The following is a 25,011-nucleotide window of genomic DNA, read 5'->3' as shown; positions in this document are numbered from 1 at the left end:
TGGAGTGGAGGAGTTGAGCTTAAATAACAGAAGGCATGGGGAACCTGGTCTGAGTTTTGGCAAAAGAAAGATACCTTAGCATATGATATGTGTGATGCAAGCCTGGGCTGAGTCACCAAGTCTCTGTGCTTGAGCACAACGTAAAATGCTAAAAGAGGTGCTCTCTGGAAATGGCCTTTGCCCTCCTTAAACAGTGCACATTCAGACTTCCTTCTCAGTATATCTCAGTGCCAGAGTGCATCCTGCACCCTTGAGTTTGCTCTGCAAAGTCTGTAATGCTTCTTGCCCTCTTCATCACTTGCAGATCTCAATGCCACATCAGTGGTTGGAAGGAAACCTGCCCGTGAGTGCCAAATGCACTGTGTGTGATAAGACCTGTGGCAGTGTCCTACGCCTGCAAGACTGGCGCTGCCTTTGGTGCAAAGCCATGGTGAGTTGAATAAACATGATCATTTCAGTGAAGGATAGTCTTTGATCAGCTATTCAGATGTGTCCTTTTAATGACTTTCACTTAGAATGAAATCTCTTAATTCTGCCATTAGTGTTTGCTGTAAAGGACTTTATTGTTCTTTCCCCAGATAATAAAGAGCCCAGATAATATGAGATAGAAATTTGAATTTGTTCTGACAAGTGTCACTGTGGTGCATAAAAGTAAGACCATGAATAAGTATCTGGCTTCTCTGCAAGCTCATTCTCTTTGGCAGTGAGCTTTCATAGAAGAGTCTAATTGCAATGAATGTGAATCAGTACCTCAGGCAGAGAAGGTGCTGGGTTTTAAGGAGGTATTATTTGTTGTTTCCAGAAGTTGAAAAGGTACAACAAAAAAAAGGACAATGAAGAATACTGAGCTATTTTAATAACAGCAATTTCCTCTCCTATTGCAATAGGTTTCTTTTGCCTAACCACTGCATTGGTGCAGATCTCACTATATTTCCAGTTGTCTATAATATGAATAAGAGAAGTAGCACAAGATACATGTTTACAGTGTGGGGGTTGAGGGCTCAAACCCCAACCAACTCTTTTATCTTGCTGTCTTTGTGCACCAGCAGTGTCTGAAGTGCTCAACTCGACTTTATATTTCCTTTTTGGGTGGCTTTATGAATCTCCTACTTCTAAGTCAACTCTTGCCTTTGAGTTTCATGTTTTACTTTCTCGTTTTCTTGATTTCCCTGATTTTTTTTTTGATCTCTCAACTGAGGCTAGGATTTTGAAAGCAAAATGCCTGAAAGCTCTTAAAGCCATAGAATCTGTTGTCTGGTCCTGTCAGCGCTCAAAATACATACAGTGGCAGCAAAAGTGCTTATTAATGGAAAGAGAAGAATTAGTAGTATACTCTTAATTAGCTAATTCTTAAAATAACTTGATCTATTGACACTTCCCTGGATTCCACCTTTCCTCCTCCCTTTCTTTCTTACTCTTCCTTTACAGCCTCTTTTTGGTAGCTTTATGAGTTGTACCACAGCACCCAAAAGAGTCTGAATGACTTAGGGCTTTTTGGTGGTGTTTTCAGGTACACACAGCATGTAAAGAGTTGTTGCCGAACAAGTGCCCTCTTGGGCTGTGCAAAGTATCTGTCATTCCTCCCACTGCTCTTAACAGCATTGATTCAGATGGTAAGTAACACTAGTAAGTAGTGCCTTCTTTCTCTTCCTCTCAAGTCATGGTCCCTTCAGCTAACACTGTTAGTGCCAGGCTGTGGCAGCTGAAAATTCTCACTTTGATGTTGCTGGAATTCCAAACTGGAAGTCATTATTCAAGTATGTTTGCTTTGCTTTTGCATTCAGTTTATTACTCTGTACTCTCAGTGTTTGCTGAGCTGCAGCTGTTGAAATTTATTAAGAACAACTACATTGCAGAAGCAGTTTGAAAAGGTTGGGGATGCTGAAAATTTTGGCACAGTGCTAGGAGATAAGTGTGACATTTGACAGCATGAAGTCTGGTTCATGCTGGATTGAGAGCTGTGCACATTTGACATTTACCCACTGTGCGCCATATGCATAAGGAAAGTATTAGCTTCATAGCCGTACTGGAGTGTGGGATGTTGGTTTTTTTCTCATTCCATATCCATGGGCAGCTTACCATTTCTTGCCTTTTCCTTCTCTCTTTCCTTTTCCCCAACAGGTTTCTGGAAAGCTACTTGTCCCCCTTCTTGCACAAGTCCATTGTTGGTTTTTGTCAACTCAAAAAGTGGAGACAACCAAGGTGTAAAATTTCTGCGAAGATTCAAACAGCTACTGAATCCAGCCCAGGTCTTTGATCTCATGAATGGAGGACCTCACCTTGGGTAAGCAGGTGTTCTGTGGAACCACACAGTTCTTGTAAATACCTGAAGAGTACAAGTGATTTGTTTGACTGTAAGCTCATTGGCAAATACAAGGGACCTATTCCTCATAGAAAGCTGAACATATGAGAAGTTTGGAGGGATTTTCCCCATTCTGTGTTAAGTGTTATTGATCAGCTAAACCCCAAAGGGCAGAAAAATGTTGTTATTTCTGTTCATCATTAGCAGCAGCACAGCTTGAGGGGCCTGAGGGGAATTCCAGAAACACTCCCCTGAAGGAAGACAAAGCATGGAAAGCTTGAATGCAGAAGAAAGCTTGTCAGGAAACAGGCATCCTGATGTAGTTTTAAAGACAGTTATCTTCAGTTAAATTATGTTGACAAAGGTCATAGATAGCAAATAATGTCAAAATGAGATTTATATGGAAAGAGCTTACCTGGGAAACATCTGAAATGTCCATTCCTTAAGGATTTTATGTTAATACTGGGGAAATATCACTTAAGAGTGGTTTTGGTAAAGCTTGCTGTGCCATGGGATCTAAATGACGTTCCAGGCTTCTTTAGCAGATTACTCAGCACTGGTCAGGCCACACCTTGACTATTGTGCCCTGTTCTGGGCTCCTCCATTCAAGAGATAGGTTGAGATACTGGAATGTGTCCAGAGAAGGCCAACAAAGTTGATGAAGGGCCTGGAGTACAGCCCTGTGAGGAGAGGTTGAGGGAGCTGGGGGTGTGCAGCCTGGAGAGGAGGCGGCTCAGGGGTGACCTCATTGTTGTCTGCAGCTACCTGAAAAGAGATTGTAGCCAGGTGGGGTTGGTCTCTCCTCCCAGGCAACCAGCAACAGAACAAGGGGACACAAAGAAAAGACTGGATGAGGCACTTGGTCTAGTTGATTGAATAGGACTGGGTGATAGTTTGGACTGGGTGATCTTGGAGGTCTCTTCCAACCTGGTTGATTCTGTGATTCTAGGTTGTGCCAGGGGAGGTCTAGGCTGGATATTAGGAGGAAGTTGTTGCCAGAGAGAGCGATTGGCATTGGAATGGGCTGCCCAGGGAGGTGGTGGAGTCACCATCCCTGGAGGTGTTTTAAAAAAAGCCTGGATGAGGCACTTAGTGCCATGGTCTAGTTGACTGGATGGGGCTGGGTGCTAGGTTGGACTGAATGAGCTTGGAGGTCTCTTCCACCCTGGTTGGTTCTATGATTCTGTGAAAGCAAAAGAGAGCACTGTGGAATAAATTCCTCTGGTGTATTTCTGCAACTCTTTCTTAAAAATTAGGTCTCTAGTTTCTCCCCTTCCAAATGTTTCTCTGTTGCTTCATATGTTAGTGACTATTGTGGTGAGTTGGTGCTTCTTACAATGAGAACCAACACAAAGTGACTTTCCTTCATTTTTCTCTAAATGTGACTCAATTCTATGACTAAGACCTGTAGGTGCAGATTGCTAAATCAGACACCCAGTCTGTCCTGGGTGAATGGCCACTAAGTTCTGCTCTCTGGAGAACTATTGTAATTTCTTGCCATAGTACTCAGCAAAACACTGGCCTTTACATCTGCAGCATGCTGTCCAAAGGATGTGTCTGCCTGATAAATAATTTATAGAAAACTTTTTAAATGACATATTTTTCTCTTTCTGCTCCCTGTGAAGCAGGAACAGGGAAGGGATGGAATCAATTATTTTCTCAAGCTGTGGTATACACTTCTCAAACAGCTGTTCTTGTATGTTTTATAAAGAAGGAAATAATGCTCCAGGGTGAAGGCTACTTCTTGATAATTTAAATATGCTCAGCTAGTGGCAGTCAAACTGTAGTGTAAAACACTGCCATTTCTGGTAGGTATTTTTTAAGTGCCATCAGTGCTGGGAGAAATTATTGTTTTCATGTACTACAGCAAATGCTGCTTATGTAATATGTATAGATGTGTGTGTATGTGTACAAAACTGAAATAAAAGCAGGCAGTTGTTCTGGAAGGTGTTCAGTGTGGTTTCAAACAGCTTGAGATGAGGTTGCTTTTAGTATTCAGGAAAGGATGCCTGAAGAAATTCCCATGTCCTTCTGGTGAGTTGTTCGTCTGCCTGCAGGGCTGCCAGGACATCAGAGTGTTAATTTATGTTGCTTTCCCAGAAGGTCTAAAGCTTGTGAGGCTTTACATCTGCTTACAGGTGTCTGCTTACCAAAAGGCTGCACAGAGTTCCCACTCTCCAGGCTTTGCTTTAATTGGTGTGCCCCTGAATGCAAAGGCAGGCCATCCCTGGGGGTGTTCAAGAAAAGCCTGGATGAGGCACTTAGTGCCATGGTCTAGTTGACTGGATAGGGCTGGGTGCTAGGTTGGGCTGGATGATGTTGGAGGTCTCTTCCAACCTGGTTGGTTCTATGATTCTATCAGAGCACTCCACACAGGGAGAAATAACTATTGTTAGACTGAGTTTAGTTGACTGGCCAGGGCTGGGTGCTAGGTTGGACTGGATGAGCTTGGAGGTCTCTTCCAACCTGGTTGGTTCTATGAACATAGCCTATCTGTAGAGAGGAGTTCATTCAACGGATAGTCAACTATCACATGCTTCTTTCCTGTTCTATTCAGACAAAACTGTCCTGCTTTAGTAGAAGAGTATGCCTGGGGCATATTTCTGCAGTGAAAGGCCACTGTATGTTACTCAGCTGTATTTGTAATTCCTTATTTGTGACAATTGTCATTCACTTGTAATCTGACAGCGGCCAGCATTCGGTGTGAAATCAGAGCCCGTTTTAAGCAGATCTACCATGTGCATTTCTTAGATTGGAATTGTTTATGAGCTCTTTCTGTGACAACTGATTGCTCTTTCCTCTTGCTTCTTCCTTTCTGTTCTCCAGTTTACGCTTGTTCCAGAAGTTTGACACCTTCCGGATTCTGGTTTGTGGCGGGGATGGAAGCGTTGGCTGGGTTCTCTCCGAAATCGATAGCCTCAATCTTCACAAGCAGGTACCTGCCCAAAGAGCTTGGCTGGGAGAAAGGATGAAGCAGTAGCATCAACAGCATGGATTGAAGAGGATTTCCTTTGATCATGCAAATGTAGTTTGCCCCAGGACTGAAGCCACTTCATCAGTGTTCTTGCAGTACTTTCCTGCAAGAAGCAGTGATGGACTAATTAATCATTGCTGTCTCCAGAGCTGCTCCCCAGTTTCCTCTGATAAGAGCTAGCTTTTGCAGAAGGTCTGGGTTAATCTCAGAAAAGACTACAGTGAGAAAACTGGGAGTTCCACGAGGCTTATGATATTCATCTTGTGGTATAGTTTTTAATTCTTGTGGTGTAGTTCCTGAGTATTGGGATCAACAGAAGCTTCACTGGAGTAGAGATAGAATAGTGGGTTTAATTAGTTTCCATTTTATCTTGGAGATGCCTATGCTAGTTTGATAGGAAAAGCAGTAGCACCACCTGATGGTGAAATAAATACCTCTGTAGAAGGGATTACTTGCAGTAAGGTGCTGCTCCAGATATAGCAGGTGTAGCATACTCCTCTCTCAATTAGCAACTTAAAAGTGAAGATTTTTCCTTACTTAAATGCACTTTTGGCTATAGTGCCCATCCAAATACTTTCTCCTCACCCCAGGATTAGCTGATTTTCAATGACTGTGTAAGGAATCAGTCATGTTATTTGTGGCTGTTTGTGACTTGCATATTCCCATTTGAATTGCAGTTTTGGTTTCCTTTTCTCTAATACAGTGCCAGCTGGGAGTGCTGCCCTTGGGAACAGGGAATGACCTTGCCCGTGTGTTAGGCTGGGGGTCTGCTTGTGATGATGATACCCAGCTCCCCCAGATCCTGGAGAAGCTGGAGAGAGCCAGTACAAAGATGCTGGACAGGTAAGTAACCATCAGTAACATCTTCCCCTACTCAAGCATTGTGTGAAAATACCTTTTCAGGACAACTGGGTGGTTCTTGATTCTGCCCAGCTGCTGGACTTCAGTAATCCTTTGCCACCCTTTAGCAATGATACACAGTCTGGCTTTCTGTGTCACTGCTGAAGAATAGTAAGGAGTGGAATTGCCTTGTCTCCAGTGTCTTCTGTTGTGTTCCAGAGGTCTTGTCAGTTGAATTTGTCAGCTCTACAGTCATGACATTTTAAAAAAGATAATTCTTTTCCTGGTAAATGTGAACAAATTTATCTTGAATTTGACTTTGAACAGAAAGCGGAATGCAGATGCACTTTTTGACCTCCAGTATTGAAATACCTACTTATCTTTGTGCATTTTTAAATGTTCCTCACCCTTAGAGTTTGTTCTTGACATCTGTTACATTGAATCAAGTAATGCCCATGGGATTTCTGTAGAGAAGGATAAAGTACAGGGAAATTCCTTGTGCTGTAGGATGCTTGTTCATTGTGTCATCCTTTCCTCTTCTCCCAGTTCAGCCCCTCTCTAGTTCTGTGGCTTCCTTTCATCAGTCGTGCCCCTGCCAATGTGCAGTTTGTTCTGCTTTGAGATTCTAACCTGTACAACCTCTGGATAAAGAAGGAACTCCTCTGCCTTGTAGTGACGACTATGATACCTCCTTTTCAACAGGTGGAGCATCATGGTGTATGAAACGAAACTCCCTCGACAAGCTTCCACTTCCACGGTCACTGAAGATTTCAGTGAAGATTCTGAGGTATCTCTTAAGATGCAGAGGACAGGGGACTGGGAGCAACAACCTGAGAACAAATATGATAGGAGGCAGTGATTGAGCTCAAGTGGAGAAGGCCTGAGCCATGACTTGAGTATAGCAGGAGCTCCAAAGATCTAGGGACTTTAAATCAGTGAAGTATTCACTTACCAGAGTCAGCAACCCTAATGAGGAATCAGAAGATGCTTTGGCCACAACAACCCCAAGCAGCACTACAGGCTGGGGACTGAGTGGCTGGAAAGCAGCCAAGAGGAAAGGGACCTGGGGGTACTGGTAGATAGTAGCTGAAGATGAGCCAGCAGTGTGCCCAGGTGGCCAAGAGAGCCAATGGCATCTTGGCCTGCATCAGGAACAGTGTGGCCAGTAGCACAAGGGAGGTTCTTCTGCCCCTGTACTCAGCACTGGTCAGGCCACACCTTGAGTACTGTGTCCAGTTCTGGGCCCCTCAATTCAAGAGAGATGTTGAGGTGCTGGAAGGTGTCCAGAGAAGGGCAGCAAAGCTGGTGAGGGGCCTGGAACACAAACCCTCTGAGGAGAGACTGAGGGAGCTGGGGGTGTGCAGCCTGCAGAAGAGGAGACTCAGGGGTGACGTCATTGCTGTCTACAACTACCTGAAGGGAGGCTGTAGCCAGGTGGGGTTGGTCTCTTCTGCCAAGCACCCAGCAATAGAACAAGGGGACACAGTCTCAAGTTGTGCCGGGGAAGGTCTAGGCTGGATGTTAGGAGGAAGTTGTTGTCAGAGAGAGTGATTGGCATTGGAATGGGCTGCCCAGGGAGGTGGTGGAGTTGCTGTCCCTGGAGGTGTTCAAGCAAAGCCTGGCTGAGGCACTTAGTGCCATGGTCTGGTTGACTGGCTAGGGCTGGGTGCTAGGTTGGACTGGATGATCTTGGAGGTCTCTTCCAACCTGGTTGATTCTATGATTCTATGAATGGGCCAGGCAGGAAATGACTGACTTTTATTTGCTGTCATGACATCATATTGTTGAAATTATGAAAGGCTGCAGTCATAAAAACCAGTTTGGGATCCACAGCTGACCACAGACTTAAAGAACTGTGCTGCTGCTGATTTCTAGGTTAGAAGTAGTTTCTTCTCAGATTCAGGCAGTGAATAACTGAACCTTAGACCGCAGTACTTTTCCAGGGCAAAAAGAACCCATAGAATAAGAGTTACTCTCTGGGGAGACAGGGGTGCACAGCATATGTGGTAATGTTGGGAAGCAGCACCACAGTGGCTCCTTTCTGTCACCAGGTGCAGAAGATTCTCTTCTATGAAGACTCTGTGGCTGCTCATTTGTCCAAAATTTTGACTTCTGACCAACACTCAGTGGTCATCTCCTCAGCCAAGTGAGTAATTAAAGGCAAACTACTGTAAATGAAAGTTGCAATATGAAAATCTGAAGGCAATCCTTGCATGACTTTGTTTTCACTATCTTCTTTCTTAAGGGTGCTTTGTGAGACAGTGAAGGATTTTGTGGCTCGTGTAGGGAAAGCCTATGAAAAGGCAACAGAAAGCTCAGAAGAATCAGAGGTCATGGCCAGAAAGGTAAAATTGGGAAAAAAATGTTTGGGTTTCTACTTGTGAACTGGCAGACTGCTCTGTTTTCAGAGAACTAGGACAGCAACAGTTCAGCAAGCACTAAAACAAAAAGCTGTCCGGTTCTGTTGTTCCACTCAAATGTTCTTCTTCACCTTGTAGTGCTCTGTCCTGAAGGAGAAGCTGGACTCACTGCTGAAGACACTGAATGATGAATCTCAAGCATCTTCATCTCTGCCAAACCCTCCTCCTACCATTGCAGAAGAAACAGAAGATGGTGATGGGTCAGGCAGTGCTTGTGATTCTTCCAGCGACCGCTCGGTTGGCTCATCGTGTACTGCACGGCCCCAGATATTCCGGCCCCGAGAACAGCTCATGTTGAGAGCCAACAGCCTGAAAAAAGCCATACGCCAGATAATAGAGCATGCAGAAAAAGGTAACCTGTGGCAAGTCTTGCTTGTGACTTCTTACAGCCTCATGAGCAGTATACTTCTCTTTTCTTCCAGAGAGAAGTTAACAACAGCTTCCCTGAGGTAGAGGATCCATTCAGGAAGACTGGCTATTTAGTTGGGATATCATCTCTGCTAAGCCCACCTGTTTGAAACATTACTAGGTTAAATGAGTTTGAAGTTGAAGGTGTGGTCTCTCCCATAGGGCTGGTTTAGGAAGTTACTACCCTCCCACACTCTGTTCATTTGCATTTCCTGTCTGTTCCCACCCATACCACAGCTGTGTCAGCCCAGCTGCTTGTGTGGCCTTGCTGTTAAACAGATCTGAAAATACTTGGGAAGAAAGTATTTTGAGTATGTGAACTTGAATTGTCTTAGAAATCTTTTTGTGGTAGAGCCCAGTGGAACATTGCAGTGGTAGAACTGCCACAGAGGGCAAAACATTCTTACACTGACTTTGGGGCTGGGAAGATGTTGTAATACTGCACACTGACACAAATCAGTTCTGTTCTGATGCTAACTTTCTAGGTAGGTGAGCCTCTTCTCCGCATCTTGACCCTTCTCTCTCTTCAGCTGCTCACATCTATAGCTCAGAGTTTTTGTCTCCTTCAGAAGGTGTCAGTCTCCCAGATGTTAGTCTCCCCCTTTACTCTGCTCTCATCAGACCCCACCTGGAGTACTGTGTACAGTTCTGGAGCCCCCAGCACAAGAGGGACATGGAACTGTTGGAGTGAGTCCAGAGGAGGCCACAAAAATGCTCAGAGGGCTGCAGCAGCTCTGCTGTGAGGACAGGCTACAAGAGCTGGGGCTCTGCAGCCTGGAGAAGAGAAGGCTTCAAGGAGACCTTATAGTGGCCTTCCAGTATCTGAAGGGGGCTACAGGAAGGTCGGGGAGGGACTGTTTACCAGATCTTGTAATGAGAGGATGAGGGGTAATGGGTTTAAAATAGAAGAGGGGAGGTTGAAACTAGATCAGTTTCAATCTCAGTTAGGAGGAAGTTCTTTACAGCAAGGGTGGTGAGACACTGGCACAGGTTACCCAGGGAGGTTGTGGCTGCTCCCTCCCTGGAGGTGTTCAAGACCAGGTTGGATGAGGCCTTGAGTAACCTGTTCTAGTGAGAGGTGTCCCTGCCTATGGCAGGGGGTTGGAGTTGGATGATCCTTGAGATCCCTTCCAACCTAAACCATTCTGTGATTCTATAATAAGCTAAGTGGTTTAACTTAGGCCAAAAGAAGTACTTGAAAGCTTATTACTGTAGATAAAAGCATTGAAAATTGCAGATGGAACATCCATGCTCATCTAAATGTGCACTGAACAAACAGCTAGTAGGTTATAGATCATTGCACTGTTACCTGGATTTCCAGCACCCCAGTGTTGTGTACAACCTATCCTGAAGGTGCCATTGTAAGTGGATGGAAGCTGGGCAAACATCCTTTTCTGGTGAAGTAGTGGTCTTGACTTCTCTGCCACCCCATTTTGCTGCTTCTTCCCAGTTTGATGTTTGTTGGAGTTCTTTTGGAGCCCAACCAATTTGCTTAATCCAGCAAGAATAGTTTCTATTTCTGCTGGGCCTGTGGGTTGGATTACCTTGTAGATAGTTTTCATGAATAGCAGAGTCAGCACAAGGAAGGGGAAGAGACTGAAAGAAGAGGACTCAGCCCCAGGCAGAGGCAGTGAGCTGGTAGATAAGCTGAAGGCTGTTCACAGAGCAGTGCTCTGGGAGGGGTTGCTGGGGAGTGAGAGCTGGCCATTACATGTGAAGGAAGTTTTGACTTCTTTAGACAGTGTAATTCATTCATGCCAGCTATTTGAGATACCCTAGCTACATTTCAAATGTAGTTGTTCAATTTCTCCAAACTGTTTTTCTTCCAGAGTGTGTGATCTGATGGTTTCCTTTGTATTGTTCTTACCAGCAGTTTTCTTCCTCCTAAGTGTTACGTGTCCAAGTGCCTTTTTCAGTGGCTTCTCCTGTTGCCCCAGTAAGGATTAAGGAAACAATTAATTTAATTCAGCATTTGCTGTCGATCTGATAAGAATTTCTGGCAACATCCAAATGCAAATAAATGGAAGCATATCACCTGTAACCCAGGTTATATCTGAGGAAGCCTGATTACCTGTACACATTTCTATTTAGAGTCTCAGTGCTAAAAAGCTCAACAAAGGAAAAAGAGGGCTAAGCCAGCTGAGTTACAAAAAATGTGGAGCAGAGCTCAACTGAGAGAAGTGATGCAGGAAAGTTTTTTGTTACTCTTGTTCTTTCCTTTAAGGAATCAGGACTTTTAGAATCCAGTTTAAGAGGGACAGGGATCTGCTGGAGAGGGTCCATCAGAGAGCTACAAGGATGATGAGGGGACTGAAGAACATGGGTTATGAGGAGAGGCTGAGGGACCTGGGGCTGTTTAGTCTGGAGAAGAGAAGACTTAGAGGGGATTTGATAAATGTTTCTAAGTATCTGAGGGTTGGCCAGGAGCAGGGGGACAGGCTCTGCTCACTGCTGCCTGGGATAGGACAAGGAGCAATGGGTGTAAGTTGCAGCACAAGAGGTTCTGCCTCAACACAAGGGGGAACTTCTTTACTGTAAGGGTCCCAGAGCACTGGCACAGGCTGCCCAGAGAGGTTGTGGAGTCTCCTAGGGAGCCTTTCAAGGCCTGTCTGGATGTGTTCCTCTGTGATCTGTGTTAGATAGGATTGTCCTGCTCTGGCAGGGGGGTTGGACTTGGTGATCTCCTTTGGGTCCCTTCCAACCCCTAACATCCTGTGAGTCCCATTCTAGTATTTATGTTACACCAGTGGGAGGTGTTCTTCTCTAGGGGAGCTGTGAGGCACTCACCCATTTTCTCTTTCCTTACAGCTGTAGATGAACAGAATGCCCAGACTCAGGAGCAAGAGGGCTTCCTTCTTAGTCTCTCAGCATCTGAAGAGGGCAAGGAGCTGAGGAATGAGGATAAAATCTCCCTACAGTCTTCACACAGCAGCAGCTATGGAGTGTCCAAAGGAAGGAGTCAACGGAAAGGTACTGCCCCGGGGCTACCACCACGTAGGTCTTGGTGTGTGCATCACAGTTCTGTTAGTTGTGAGGATAAGGTGTAATGTATACCTTCCAAATTCTGTTTTTCTCTAAGCTTTGAATGATTGCTCTTGAGAGGACAGGCTTTTTTTTCTATGCTCTACCACATGCATTATGCAAACCACTTTCTGCTGTGTCTCTGATGGCTGGTTCTTTATCTTAGCATTTGGAGCTCAGGATTCAGAACTTTTCTTGCGCGTTAGCCTGTGACCTGGGTTCTGATGACTTTCAGTGTTTGGACAGGGATGATTTGGGGATTTTTCTTGTCATCTACTTGATTACATTTCCCTATAGATCCCTGCCATCCTTTGCAGGTGGCAGAGGGTGGAAGGACTTTAATAACTATATTATGTGAGTCATTTGTTAAAGACTGTGACCTCTTACGGTGACTAGAGTGTTTTGCTGTTGAGTGATTCCTGACCCAGTCTTGCTGCTTGGACTGTGCTGCTATGTGCTGATCTGAATCACACCATTATGTTTGTCAGTAGCCATGTTTGTGTTGTGTTTTACAGCTTCCAAGTCTCCCTGTGAAAGGCTAATAAACAAAGGAAGTTTGTCACTGGGCAGCTCTGCATCTCTGCCTGCCCAGACAGGAAACCGAGACAACTTGCCAATGCTGAACACAAAAATCCTCTACCCAAGTAAGTGTAACACCCACAACTTCCCACTGAAGCAGCCAACTAGACTATGGGTGACAGCAAGGCAGGCTGCAGTTTCCACATGAAAACATTACATTGTACTGCCTGCTGTCACTCTGTGAAGGGTCTTCTTGGAGAGAAATCCATTTGTGCATAACTTTCCAAGAGTGGAGACTTGGAGGGAGCTCTAAGAGTTTCCAGTTTGTAGCCAAGACCTAGGCATAGATTTGTGTGAACACTGTGCAGTGACAGAATTTAGATGCCACTTACAAGGATATGCTGAGCTGAAGGTAACCTTGAGAAGGCTGATAGGATGCTGCAGAGAGAGGTTTCTGCAAAACAGCAGCCATAAACTGGGAGTGCAGTCACTTTATGTGAAGGCTGAAGTCACTGGAGGTGCCCAGATCCAGCAGAATTCCGATGTACCTGTCTTGTGTAGCAGTTTCTCCCTATCACCACAGTGCTGTCTTTTCACCTCTGCCCCCTAATTATTTGTTTAAATTCTTTCTTCTGGAAGCAGATAATTTCCTTTCTCTCTGGCAAAATTAATTTAAGAAGCAGGACTCAGTAATTCTTGAGTAACATGGAGAATAGCTTCCTACTACACTACTCATTGAGGCAAGAATGTTGCATGCCTTACCCTGGAACTAAAAAGCTCCTGCAGTGAAGACGAGTTTACTTCCCAACCCCAGGTGTCTATAGCTGTGCTGCTTGCCTTAGGTGATACCCTGTCAGCCAAAAACCCTGTGGGCAGCCCTAGAAACTCTTCTCTTTATTGAAAGAGCTGAGCCTTCTAGAGTGGACAAAAGCACTATTGCTGGTTTCTTTCCACGGTGAATGACAAGAGTTAATGTGTTTTGCCCTCTTGTCTTGTTCTGAGATTGAAGTTACCTGCTTTCTGCTTCCTGTTAATCACATTCTTTCCTCCCCATGGTCAATATTCCTACAGATATCCGTGCTGGCATGTCAGGTTCTTTGCCTGGGAGCTCTGTCATCAGCCGATTGTTGATTCATGCTGATCCCTTTAACTCTGAGCCTGAAAACCTGTGAGTATGCCCAGGAGGCTGAAGTGAGGAGGGAAGGGGCATTTCCAAATGGCCTTAAGCAGAGCAGCAGAGTAGTTTATAGAGATAAATAATGGACTCAGAGTAATGTTCATGAACTCATATGCTGGGGTGTTCAGGTAAAGACTGGATGAGGCACTTAGTGCCATGGTTTAGTTGACTGGATAGGGCTGGGAGATAGGTTGGACTGGATGATCTTGGAGGTCTCTTCCAACCTGGTTGATTCTGTGGTTCTATTTATACTTGCAGTGACACTGTGGTAAAGGGTTGGACTTGGTGATCTGTGAGGTCTCTTCCAACCCTGATGATACTGTGATACAGTGATTTTTTAGGTGAGAATGAAATCTAGATTAGTCTTGTCCATAGGATTACTCTGGCTTCGGTTATAGGCAGTGAAGGACTTTTGAGGAGATCACTACTGTTACATCGTAGAGACCCAAGAAAGGTCATGGACAGACTAAAACAGGGGAGGCATTCAGAAGTCTGACAAGAAGACTTTCTCAGGCTGTTTCAGCTAAGCTGTTTAACAGTGAAAATCTAATGGTAGACTTTTAATTTCTTTTTGATGAAGCTAAGTGCCCCTGAAATGAGTAGCTCATTTGTCAGTTTCTCTGCCCCTGTATAAGCAATCAGCAGCGCTAGTATTTTGTGAGACTGATGATGAATATCATACCCCACTGTAAAAGAAGTGTAGGCTTTGAGTCTGTTTCTGTGGCAAGGAGACAGTTCCTCTGCAAATATTGTGGCTGTAAAGTCTTGCAGACAGAAACTGCAGACCGGAGACCCATGCACATCAATAGCTACTTCCTCGTATTCATGTGCCCAGCAGTGCTTATCAGAGCACACTGGCATGCAGCCTTCATTCTCATAGAATCATAGAATTATTCAATGGTTTAGGTTGGAAGGGACCTCAAGGATCATCCAGTTCCAACCCTCTGCCATAGGTAGGGACACCTCCCACTAGAACAGGTTGCTGAAGGTCTCATCCAACCTGGCCTTGAACACCTCCAGGGAGGTTGTGGGTGACAGAAGCACAGAATGCGATCTTTGATCACATTCTGTGCTTCTGTCATCCACAACTTCCCTGGGCAACCTGTGTCAGTGTCTCACCACCCTCACTGTAAAGAACTTCCTCCTAACATCTAGTTTCAATCTCCCCTCTTCCAGTTCAAACCCATTCCCCCTTGTCCTATCATTACAAGACCTTGTCAATAGTCCCTCCCCAGCCTTCCTGTAGGTCCCCTTCAGATACTGAAAGGCCACTGTAAGGTCTTCTCAAAGCCTTCTCCTTTCCGGGCTGCAGAGCCCCAACTCTTGTAGCCTGTCCTCATAGCAGAGATGCTCCAGCCCTCTGAGCATCTTCATAGCCCTCTTCACCTTTTTGTGCAAGAAAATGAGGAGGTAGCCAGAAGGAGTGTGTGAGATGTGTAGTAAGTGGTATGTAGACTTCAAAACGAGAGATCTGTTCTTTTGTTTGCCAGGGAATGTTACACAGAGAAGTGTGTCATGAATAATTACTTTGGAATTGGACTGGATGCAAAAATTTCTTTGGACTTCAACAATAAACGTGATGAGCACCCAGAAAAGTGCAGGTAGGTTTGGCTTTGAGTACTGCCAGAAGTGATTGAAACTGCTTTCTATTTCTGTCCAGTTTTGAAGCTGATTGTGTACAGGTGTACCAAATAGGTGCATTGTCAGTCTTGTCTGCATAGTCAGTCCTTTAAGGTTTAAAATCATGATGGAGGAGATAAATTACTGATTTATTATTGATCCATTATACTGCTGTGGCTGGTAGAAGATCTTTGAGTCTGTCAGCATGGGTTTTGTGCATTGGTGCTGTTTACTTTGTGATCTCATGCACAGATTGTTCTCCTAGGCTTGCTATTTAGCCATGAGAGAAGCTCAGCTCAGCTCTAAATGCCGCAGAGGCTAATTTCAGCCACGATCCTAACTTAGTAGAAAGCATAGGTTTAGGCCTTTTGAATACCTGGGCAACTACAGGATGCTTTGTGTAGCTTGGGGCTGGTACATTTGCTATACTTGAGCTGTGGATGTCCTGGTGTATGGGATTGATGAGTTCTGTGTCAGGGGAATCTGGCAGTGTGTGTTATTCATTTAAAGGGAAGTAGTTTCCTAGCACAAGCAATGACTTTTTTTGATTGCTTGGGCCTTTTGGAAGCAAAACATCTTTGTTTTTCAGGATGTAGGAGGTACCATTTCAATGTGGGGTATGTTTTTTTCCTTCTGAGTGAAAAGGTAAATGCCTATGCTAAGTTTTTCTCTCTTGGTTTATTCCCTTAGAAGTCGTACTAAAAACATGATGTGGTATGGAGTATTGGGGACCAAGGAGCTGCTGCACAGAACATACAAAAACCTGGAGCAGAAAGTCTTGCTGGAGGTGAGGGTTTTTCCTGCCCCTTTGTCCTTGAAACTGGGAGACCTATTTGCATTTCCTTCAGATGTTTTAGCTTTGGTGTGGTCATTCTACTTGGTAACATGAGAGATTTTCCCTTGCCTGCTTGATCATAGAACCATAGAATCAGTTAGGATTGGGAGGGACCACAAGGATAATCTAGTTCCAACCGCCCTGCCATGCCCAGGGACACCCTACCCTAGAGCAGGCTGGCCACAGCCTCATCCAGCCTGGCCTTAAGCACCTCCAAAGATGAGGCCACAGCCACCTGCCTGGGCAACCCATTCTAGGCTCTCCCCACTCTCATGGTGAAGAGTTTCCTTCTCGCACGCAGTCTGAATCTCCCCACCTCCAGCTTTGCTCCATTCCCCCAAGTCCTGTCACTACCTGAACAGCAATTGGTAACAGCAATTACACTGTATCTCACCCTGAGTTAGCTGAAAGTGGCTTTTCTTCTTCAGGAGAGCCAATGGCATCCTGGCTTAGATCAGGAACAGTGTGGCCAGTAGGACAAGGGAGGTTCTTCTGCCCCTGTACTCAACACTGGTCAGGCCACACCTTGAGTACTGTGTCCGGTTCTGGGCTCCTCAAGTCAAGAGAGATGTTGAGATACTGGAACGTGTCCAGATGAGGGTGACAAATCTGGTGAGGGGCCTGGAGCACAGCCCTGTGAGGAGAGGGCTCTCTATTTAGCCTAGAGAAGAGGAAGCTCCCTGTAGGGAGGTTGTAGCCAGGTGGAAATTGATCTCTTCTGCCCGGCAATCAGCAACAGAACAAGGGGACACAGTCTGAAGTTGTGCCAGGGGAGGTCTAGGTTGTATGTTAGGAGGAAGTTGTTGGCAGAGAGAGTGATTGGCATTGGAATGGGCTGCCCAGGGAGGTGGTGCAGTCGCTGTCCCTGGAGGTGTTCCAGAAAAGTCTCGATGGGCACTTGGTGCCATCGTCTAATTGATTAGCTGGGTCTGGGTGATAGTTTGGACTGGATGATCTTGGAGGTCTCTTCCAACCTGGTTGATTCTATTCTATTCTATTTTTGTTCTGGGAGTGTTGTCCTGCTGGGAAGCATTAGCTGCCCCCAACTCAGTATTCAGATAGAGAACTCTGTTACATTATATGTGCGGTCTCTTGTGAACACATCATTTTAGTTTGTGGGTTCAGTGGAAAGCTCTTAATTTAAGCTATAATGTTCATCAAACTGGAAAGGAGGCACTCTTGTATGGGCTGGGTAGCTTGCAGGAGGAGGCTTCTATCACAGCAGGCTATGTAGATGTTTCTGAATTTGTTTCCCTTTCTGGGGGACTAAACCGAGAGGCTTTACCAACCTCCCAGGTGTTCCCTGTTCTTCTTTGGGGAAAAGAAGCAACAGGAACCCTCTAAAACCACCCTCTGCCAGAGGAGCTGTGGTTCCTAAGACACAAATGGATATATGCAATGGGACTATTAGGTCAAGAAGAAACTAGAAAATGGAATTAATTGATTGCTAAGCTGTGCAGGCTGTTTTCTGTTCGTAGAGGGAATACTGGGGCAGGAAGGGCTCTCTTCTCTCCTGAGACTAATGTTGCCTTCCTTTCTGTGCAGTGTGATGGGAGGCCAATCCCTTTGCCCAGTCTCCAGGGAATTGCTGTACTTAACATTCCCAGCTATGCAGGAGGCACCAACTTCTGGGGAGGAACAAAGGAAGATGATGTGAGTATCTCTAAGGCAATCCAGGATAATGTGTTTTCACTTGCTGCTGCTTTTGAAGCCGTGGCCCGAGAATAGTGCTTGGAAGAAGAGGTCAGGGGGCCTGTCTGCATGAACTTTCCCTATGAAGTGGATGGGATACTAAGTCCAGTCTTCAGCAGCTTTGTACCCAAGCAGTCTCTAGTGATTTAAAAAAAAAATACAGATGCTGTCTTGAGCATTTGGACTTGGAGGAAGTGCTTTAAATTGGCCTTCTCCCTCAGACTTTCCTGCAAAGTAAAGCCTCTTTAAGACAAAGAGGTTAGATCCAGTCAGAGACATGGCCTGTGTCCTTTGTGTTTGAATTGTCCTGTAGCTGCCATTGGAAGCACAAGGCAATACATGGGCTTCTTTACCTCCCTTCTTCCTCTCTGCAGATCTTCACCTTCTCTTGTTCATTTCATACAGATTAGACAACACAACTAAAAGCCGCTCCCAGATCTGCACTAGTAAGAGATAAAGGAAACCTCTTTAACAGCTGTGTGTCAGCTGAATTCTCTCTCCCTTGTATCTGACCAGACATTTACAGCCCCCTCCTTTGATGACAAGATTTTGGAAGTGGTAGCAGTGTTTGGTAGCATGCAGATGGCAGTGTCCCGGGTGATCAACCTGCAGCATCACCGGATTGCACAGGTATTGATTGCTTTTGTGAGCTCTTCCTGCCTTCTCTAGCTCTAGATTGTGATGGGCTTGCCCTCCTTTGTGCCCTCCTTTGTGTTTGCTCTGGTCCACAGGAATAAAAGTAATATATCCAGGAGCAATTTGAGCATGGAATTGTTTGCTAGCTTGCATTTTGACCAGCAACTCAAACATTGATTAGTCCAAAGATGCAGCAAATGGTCCCTGTTACATAAGGGTGAGATGTGGCCTGCCTCTCAGGCACATGTCCCTCTAGTAACACCAAAAGGCACAAGTCCCTCTAGTACCACCAGAGCTGCAGTAACTGCTGAAGTACTTTGGAAAGAAAGAGAATGTCTCATGCTTTTTGGGAAACCACCATTGTAGAGCTGTTTTGATGCAGTCTCTTCTTGCAGTGCCGGACGGTGAAGATAGCAATCCTTGGCGAAGAAGGAGTTCCTGTGCAAGTGGATGGAGAGGCCTGGATCCAACCTCCAGGTTACATTTGGATTGTTCATAAGAACAGGGCACAAACCCTCACCCGAGACAGGGTAAGAGCAGCCTGATGCACACAGGGTAGTACACACAGCATCTGGGGTCACGTAGTCCTGGAAAGCATGGCACTGAACAATGTGAATGTAAGCATCATGTTTTGCTGCACACCATACAACGTTTGACACTGAACATGGTGAGACTTGCATCCACCATTTGGGAAATCACATGAATAAGGTCATTTTTGCAAGCTCATTTTGCTTCCTCTTCTGAGTGCCTTGTGACAGCATTTCTTAACGTGGTTACACGCTGTTTTTCCCACAGGATGCTTGCCTCACTGAGTGCTGTGAGTTGTCTGGATTCAGCTGTTGAGTATTTTAATTTCTCATTTGTGATGGTTTGGGTGTTCCCTGCCCCCCCACACTTTAGAAATCACCCAGACTATACTCAGCCAGCTCTGGAAATTGAATGAAGCTTATATTTACAGCTTAGCAGAACATACAAGCAGATAGTTACAGTATATACAGTTATAGACAGAAATAGACAAGGTAAAAGGTAATACAGGAACACAACAGCCCTCCCAGAAACCTGAGTCCCCAGGAGGGGGGACCCTTTCACCTTCCCTCTACCCCTCTCAACCTTACCTCAGTCCCAAGGAAGAATGGAGGTTCAGCCAGGGGGTTAGGAAGCAAAGTGGATTAGTCAAAGAGGCTAGAGAGAGATGCAGCTCAGCCAGTTCCCCAGCAGAAATGCCAAGTGTGTTATCTATGTTTTGATTCTTATTCTTATACATCTCAGCAAGCCAATGAGTGAGGTAGACATCAGCCTTGTTTTCCTTCCTGTCTTGGGTTCAAATGCAAGTTCCCAGAGACTCTAATAAATTTAATAGACCCAATGACAATTTATAGAATTTATAGAATGCCCTCCCCTCTTCCCCCTCCTTTTCCCAAAGATAGGGAGAAAGAGAGAGGTGAGCACACCCAAATAAATCAATCTCACTTGATTTGGAAGTTGAAAAGGAAAAGTTTAACAATAACTTAGAAAAGGTATTGGAGGTAGAGGAGTTTACAAAGGATAAGGAAGGGAAAACAGCAAAATACAACAAGGGATGGATACAACCCGAGCAATGTGATGGTGTCTCTGCCTGTGGCTGCCACGTGGTGTGCTGGTATGCGGTGTGTGTCTAGAAGGAGTGAAGAAAAGAGGAAGAGACAGGAAGCTCCTCTTTCTTTTATACCACAGGAAGTGGGGGGAGTGGGCTAACCATCACCTGGAGTGTGGCCCACCCTTGGGGAGGGGCCAAGACCCCTAGGGTCAGGTTCAGGGTTACGCCCCCCCTGGAGTGTTAACCCTATACACTTCCACAGCCTATAATCTAGTTTTTCTCACCAAAACATTCCAGCTAGGCTCAAACTAGCACATCATTATTATTCAACATATGGCTCATACCTCACTGACCAAGAAAAGCACTGCCTTACACCTTCTTCAGCAGTGTGTCTATATCATCTCATCATTTTCAAACATATCTGATGAGCACCAGCACATAAGGAAGCCACCTTGCCTTTTGACTGTTACTGAGTGGTGGTAAGCCAAAGGAAAGGATAAAGGCCTTGTTAGGGCACAAACAGGCTTTATGGTTCCTCCCAGCTCTGGCAGTGTCCCTGAATGAAGAGTTCAGTTGAGAGCAGCTTTTAACACTTTGCAGCACAATGCATCTTTACCCAGCTTCCAGAGTAAATGGAAGTCCTCTGCAAAAGATTCAACCTGCTGAATAACAAGAAAGGAGAGAACAAAGAAGAGGAAAAAGAGAAAGCAGCCAGACAGAGGCCTGAGGCATGTTATCTGCCAGGACATGAAAAGAAAGGAAAGGTGGGCACAGAGTGCCCTTGTCACGGCAGGACAGGGCAATACCCAAGACCACTTGAACTGGGAGAGAACAGTGCATATCAATCATTGAGTTGTAGAGTGATTTTAAAGGACCTTTGAAAGCTCATCTGGCCCACTCCCCCTGCAGTGAGTGGGGACATCTCTAACTGTATCTCAGATCTGTATCCAACTTGACCTTGAATGTTTCCAGGAGTCTTCAGTCTCTCTGGGCAACCTGTTCCAGTGTTTCACCACTCTCATTGTAAAAACTTTACTCCTTATATCTAGTCTAAATCTACCCTCTTTTAGATTAACGCCATTACCTCTTGTCCTGTCATCCTTTGTTGCAAATACTGTGGAGAGTAGGAGGCTGGAATAGTGTGCACAGTGTTTCCTGGGAGGTAGGAGAGCTTCTGCAAAGTCACACTGAGACTTGGAGGGAGAGTAACTGGAGCAGATAGCATAGAAAGCAAGGCAGAACAGGGTTCCTGCTGTAAAGGTGGTAGAGAGAAAAGGAGAGGCAACCTATTACATGGGGATGATGGCAAAGGTAGAGTGGAACACAGGAGGTAGAGAGGCCAGGCAAGGCTCCAGTGAGCATACTGTGTCTTGGGCCATGGCTGTGACTGGCCATCCCACTGCTCCTTGTCTGCAAATTCAGCTTTGCAGGCATGGAGTTGCTGCTGAGGAAGATTTCCAGTTTTGCAGAGTAACATTCAGCTTTTGTCTTGACCATGGATTTATCCTTATTTTTTCTGCTCTGCTTTTAATCATCATTGAACACTCCTCCCTTCACAGAGCAAGTTTGTCCCATGCAGTAGATAAGTGTGGTCCTCTCTTCATCTGTGTGACTCCCTTTTTCAAATGTAATTTGGGATGTTTCATCTAAATCTCCCCTCTGCCAGTTTAAACCCATTGCTCCTCATCCTCTCATTACAAGATCTTGTAAACAGTCCCTCCCCAACCTTCCTGTAGCCCCCTTCAGATGCTGGAAGGCCACTATAAGGTCTCCTTGAAGCCTTCTCTTCTCCAGGCTGCAGAGCCCCAGCTCTTGTAGCCTGTCCTCATAGCAGAGCTGCTGCAGCCCTCTGAGCATCTTTGTGGCCTCCTCTGGACTCACTCCAACAGTTCCATGTCCTTCTTGTGCTGGGGGCTCCAGAACTGCACACAGGACTCTAGATGGGGTCTGATGAGAGCAGAGCCAAGGGGCAGAATCCCCTCCCATGCCCTGCTGGCCACACTGCTCTTGCTGCAGCCCAGCACAGGGTTGCTGTCTGGGCTGCACTCACACTGCAGGCTCCTGTTGAGCTTTTCATCACCCCAGGCCCCCAGGCATGGGGTGATGGCATGGAAGACTTCATCCCATACATATGATTAGCAAAGTTATAAGCAGCTGAACAACTGGGTCCTGTAGTGTTCTACAGGTTTTAGAGGCATAAGCACAGCCTTTGTTTTTATAGGAGCTTCATAGTATTTCTTACAGTTTGATTGCTGTGTTTTTAGGCTTTTGAGAGCACCCTGAAGTCCTGGGAGGACAAACAGAAGTGTGAGTTGTCCCGACCCTCCTCTTTCTCCCTGCAACCTGAGATCATGTCTGAAGAAGAATCCACCCAGATCAATCAGTTTGGTCAAGCTGCAGGTGCTCTGATCCACAGGTGGGACTCAATTTGCTTTTGGTAAATGGAACCCTCCGTGGGTGCCTAAAGTTTTGTCATATTCCCTGTCCTTGGAGATGTTTCTGTTCGCTCTTATCTTTTGCAGTGCTGCTCTGTGACACTGGGGGTAGCATCATTCATTCTGCATTGTCTCAGCTGCACAAGGATTGAAGTTGGATAAACTTAGGTCATTCGGATGGAAAAATGTTACTTCCATGAGCAAGCATGGATTCTTTAATCCTGAAATAACCCATTATCTTTGAATAACAGTGGGTTTTATCAGAAATGAAACAAAGACCTCTAGGGATTCAGGTGACAGGTTGGCTTCTGGTAGCTCTGATGCCCAGCAAAGTTCAAAAAGAAGTCACTGTATGCCCCTCTGTTCATTAGTGGAGCATTTAGCTCCTTGGTCTGAGCTTCCAAGAGAGAAGTCGCAGAGAGACATCGGTTGCCATATGTGCAGCTACCTTTCACATCACCATGGCCATCCTGAAGCATATGGCTTGTATTTCAGGTTGATCCCAACTTACGTGCAGAATTTGATATGCAGCTGGAGTTGTGTGTGTGAAGTCTGCCTTGCTCTGCCTCTGCATGTTCACTGCAGCAGGGAGAACTGCCATGCTTTGCCAGAGACCGTTCCCCTCCCTGCTAATGTCACTCAGATGGGTCTTCAAAGGAGATCCCCAGTCAGAAAAGGTTTCCTGCTTTGAGCATATGCTGATCCAATCTCTGATTTCCTCTTTAGCATTCGGGAAATAGCCCAGTCCTATCAGGATATGGAGCAGGAGCTTGCCCATGCTGTCAATGCCAGCTCTAAGTCTATGGACAAGGTCTACGCTAAATCCAAGTCTACAGAGGTACTTCACTCACTTAGCATATCCCATCTCATCCTCATTCCATAGCTCTTGGTTTTCCTTGCTGATTGACCAAAAGTGGGCCTTGTTTCTTCCTTCTGACTTCTCATACCTCTGCATTTCCAGGCTTAATTTGTGCATGAATTGCCTCCCTGCAGGGTCTGAACTGCAGCCTTGTTGTGGAGATGGTGAATAATGTCAAAGCCCTGCACAACGAGACAGAGCTCCTGCTGGCAGGCAAGATGGCACTGGTAAGAAGCTCAAAGCCCAGGAGTAAAGCAGCCTTTCACTTTCTCTCCTCTCTGCTGTTGCCTTCACAAACAACATTCTGCTGGTCTTTTTATTCTTTGTGTAACAAGGTAGTTTTAACATCATCCAGGGATTAGGATGGTGTACAAACTAGAACACAGCAAGTTTCACTTGAACTTAAGCAGAAAATTCTTTACTTTGAGGGTGCCAGAGCACTGAATCAGACTGTCTAGAATAGTTTTGGAGTCTTCCTCTTGGGAGGCTTTCCAAACCTGTCAGGATTTGATGCTGTGCAACCTGCTCTATGTGAACAGTCTCTAGTAGGGAAGTTGGACTAGATGATCTCCAGAGATCCCTTCTGACCCCCTACCATTCTGTGATTCTATGGTGTTCCTACATGGACATGATGAGCACTCAACCTAGCTTGTGTGGGGCTTGGAGCTCAGAAAAGATGAAGATAGCTAACTTGGCCATGTCTGGCCAGTGCCTGCTGTGTGCTTCCTTTTAAAAGGAGGAACTGCTTTGTTGGCTAGGAATTTTGAGTCAAAGGCCTGACTCTGTGTTTCACCATATGGCTTTCAACTCTGCTTTGCTTCCATTTCTGATCCAGCAATTAGATCCTCCACAGAAGGAGCAGCTCCAAGCAGCCCTGGCAGACATGGACCTCCAGCTGAGGAAACTGGCAGACATCCCTTGGCTGTGGCAACTTATGGAGCCCTGTGATGAAGAGGTGAGGAGGACCAGCACTGTACTTCTCTAGCTGTTCTCTTTTTCAGGAGTTGGCTGTGAGTGTTTGACTTCCTGTGAGAATATGACTGATGTGATAAAAAAATCATTAAGAAGGAAACTTGACTCCCTGGGGCTAAAGGAAATCATATCCTGCTATGGTCTCTTGTGTGAATGGCATCAGCTTTCTCTATTTCCTTTCCAGTCTTGATCAGAATGAGGTTAGAGTTCTTTTTGCCTCTCTTACAAGGTCATGGAGCTGAGCTTGACAGTACTTGTTACTCTTGGGACATTCCAATCAATTTATGACTGTTTGCCTGTTTTTTCCCTTCTTTTGGCCCTACAGAACCAGATGCTGGATTACTCCAAACGCAGCCGCAGTGGCAAATTCCGGCTGGTGACTAAGTTTAAAAAGGAGAAGAACAACAAAAACAAGGAGACCCATAGCAGCATGGGACTGCCGGGTACCAAGTCTGCTCGCTCGCTGTGTCTCTTTGTGGTATCAGCGTGGTCACACCACTAGCTGGCCTCCATCCATTTCCTTTTGTGTTCTCTCCTTCTTCTGTTTCACGTACGCCTGCCTGCTCTTGGAGGTCTGATCTGTCATTTTCACGTGGCAAAACAGCTTTATTGCTCCAGTCTAAGTCATGGTCCCCTAGTACCATTCAAATATTCCTGCACAGACACAGGAGGTACCCTCTGAAGAATCCTGCCTACATGCAGACATTTCCAGGGATATTTTAGGG

General features: G+C 45.5%; 1 protein-coding gene across 6 annotated transcripts in view; it reads left to right on the top strand.

The window, feature by feature from the left end:
* DGKD (diacylglycerol kinase delta) overlaps positions 1-25,011 on the top strand; it is a 69,364-nt gene that overhangs the window by 37,803 nt on the left and 6,550 nt on the right. For all 6 annotated transcript variants that reach the window (XM_064165281.1, XM_064165285.1, XM_064165284.1 and 3 more), the window contains 22 exons: positions 305-430; positions 1,511-1,613; positions 2,122-2,284; positions 5,129-5,237; positions 5,980-6,119; positions 6,819-6,903; positions 8,168-8,262; positions 8,362-8,461; positions 8,615-8,888; positions 11,753-11,914; positions 12,481-12,609; positions 13,556-13,652; positions 15,152-15,262; positions 15,972-16,068; positions 17,662-17,769; positions 18,325-18,438; positions 18,840-18,974; positions 22,285-22,436; positions 23,182-23,293; positions 23,449-23,541; positions 24,150-24,269; positions 24,612-24,729. In XM_064165281.1, the coding sequence (XP_064021351.1) occupies positions 305-430; positions 1,511-1,613; positions 2,122-2,284; positions 5,129-5,237; positions 5,980-6,119; positions 6,819-6,903; positions 8,168-8,262; positions 8,362-8,461; positions 8,615-8,888; positions 11,753-11,914; positions 12,481-12,609; positions 13,556-13,652; positions 15,152-15,262; positions 15,972-16,068; positions 17,662-17,769; positions 18,325-18,438; positions 18,840-18,974; positions 22,285-22,436; positions 23,182-23,293; positions 23,449-23,541; positions 24,150-24,269; positions 24,612-24,729 (2,743 nt within the window). The remainder of the gene's footprint in view (positions 1-304; positions 431-1,510; positions 1,614-2,121; positions 2,285-5,128; positions 5,238-5,979; positions 6,120-6,818; positions 6,904-8,167; positions 8,263-8,361; positions 8,462-8,614; positions 8,889-11,752; positions 11,915-12,480; positions 12,610-13,555; positions 13,653-15,151; positions 15,263-15,971; positions 16,069-17,661; positions 17,770-18,324; positions 18,439-18,839; positions 18,975-22,284; positions 22,437-23,181; positions 23,294-23,448; positions 23,542-24,149; positions 24,270-24,611; positions 24,730-25,011) is intronic.

Source organism: Pogoniulus pusillus, chromosome 26, assembly GCF_015220805.1.
Source record: "Pogoniulus pusillus isolate bPogPus1 chromosome 26, bPogPus1.pri, whole genome shotgun sequence".
Taxonomy (NCBI): Eukaryota; Metazoa; Chordata; class Aves; order Piciformes; family Lybiidae; genus Pogoniulus; species Pogoniulus pusillus.
Note: the sequence above shows the minus strand (reverse complement) of the source record. Positions and strands in the feature narration are given on the sequence as shown.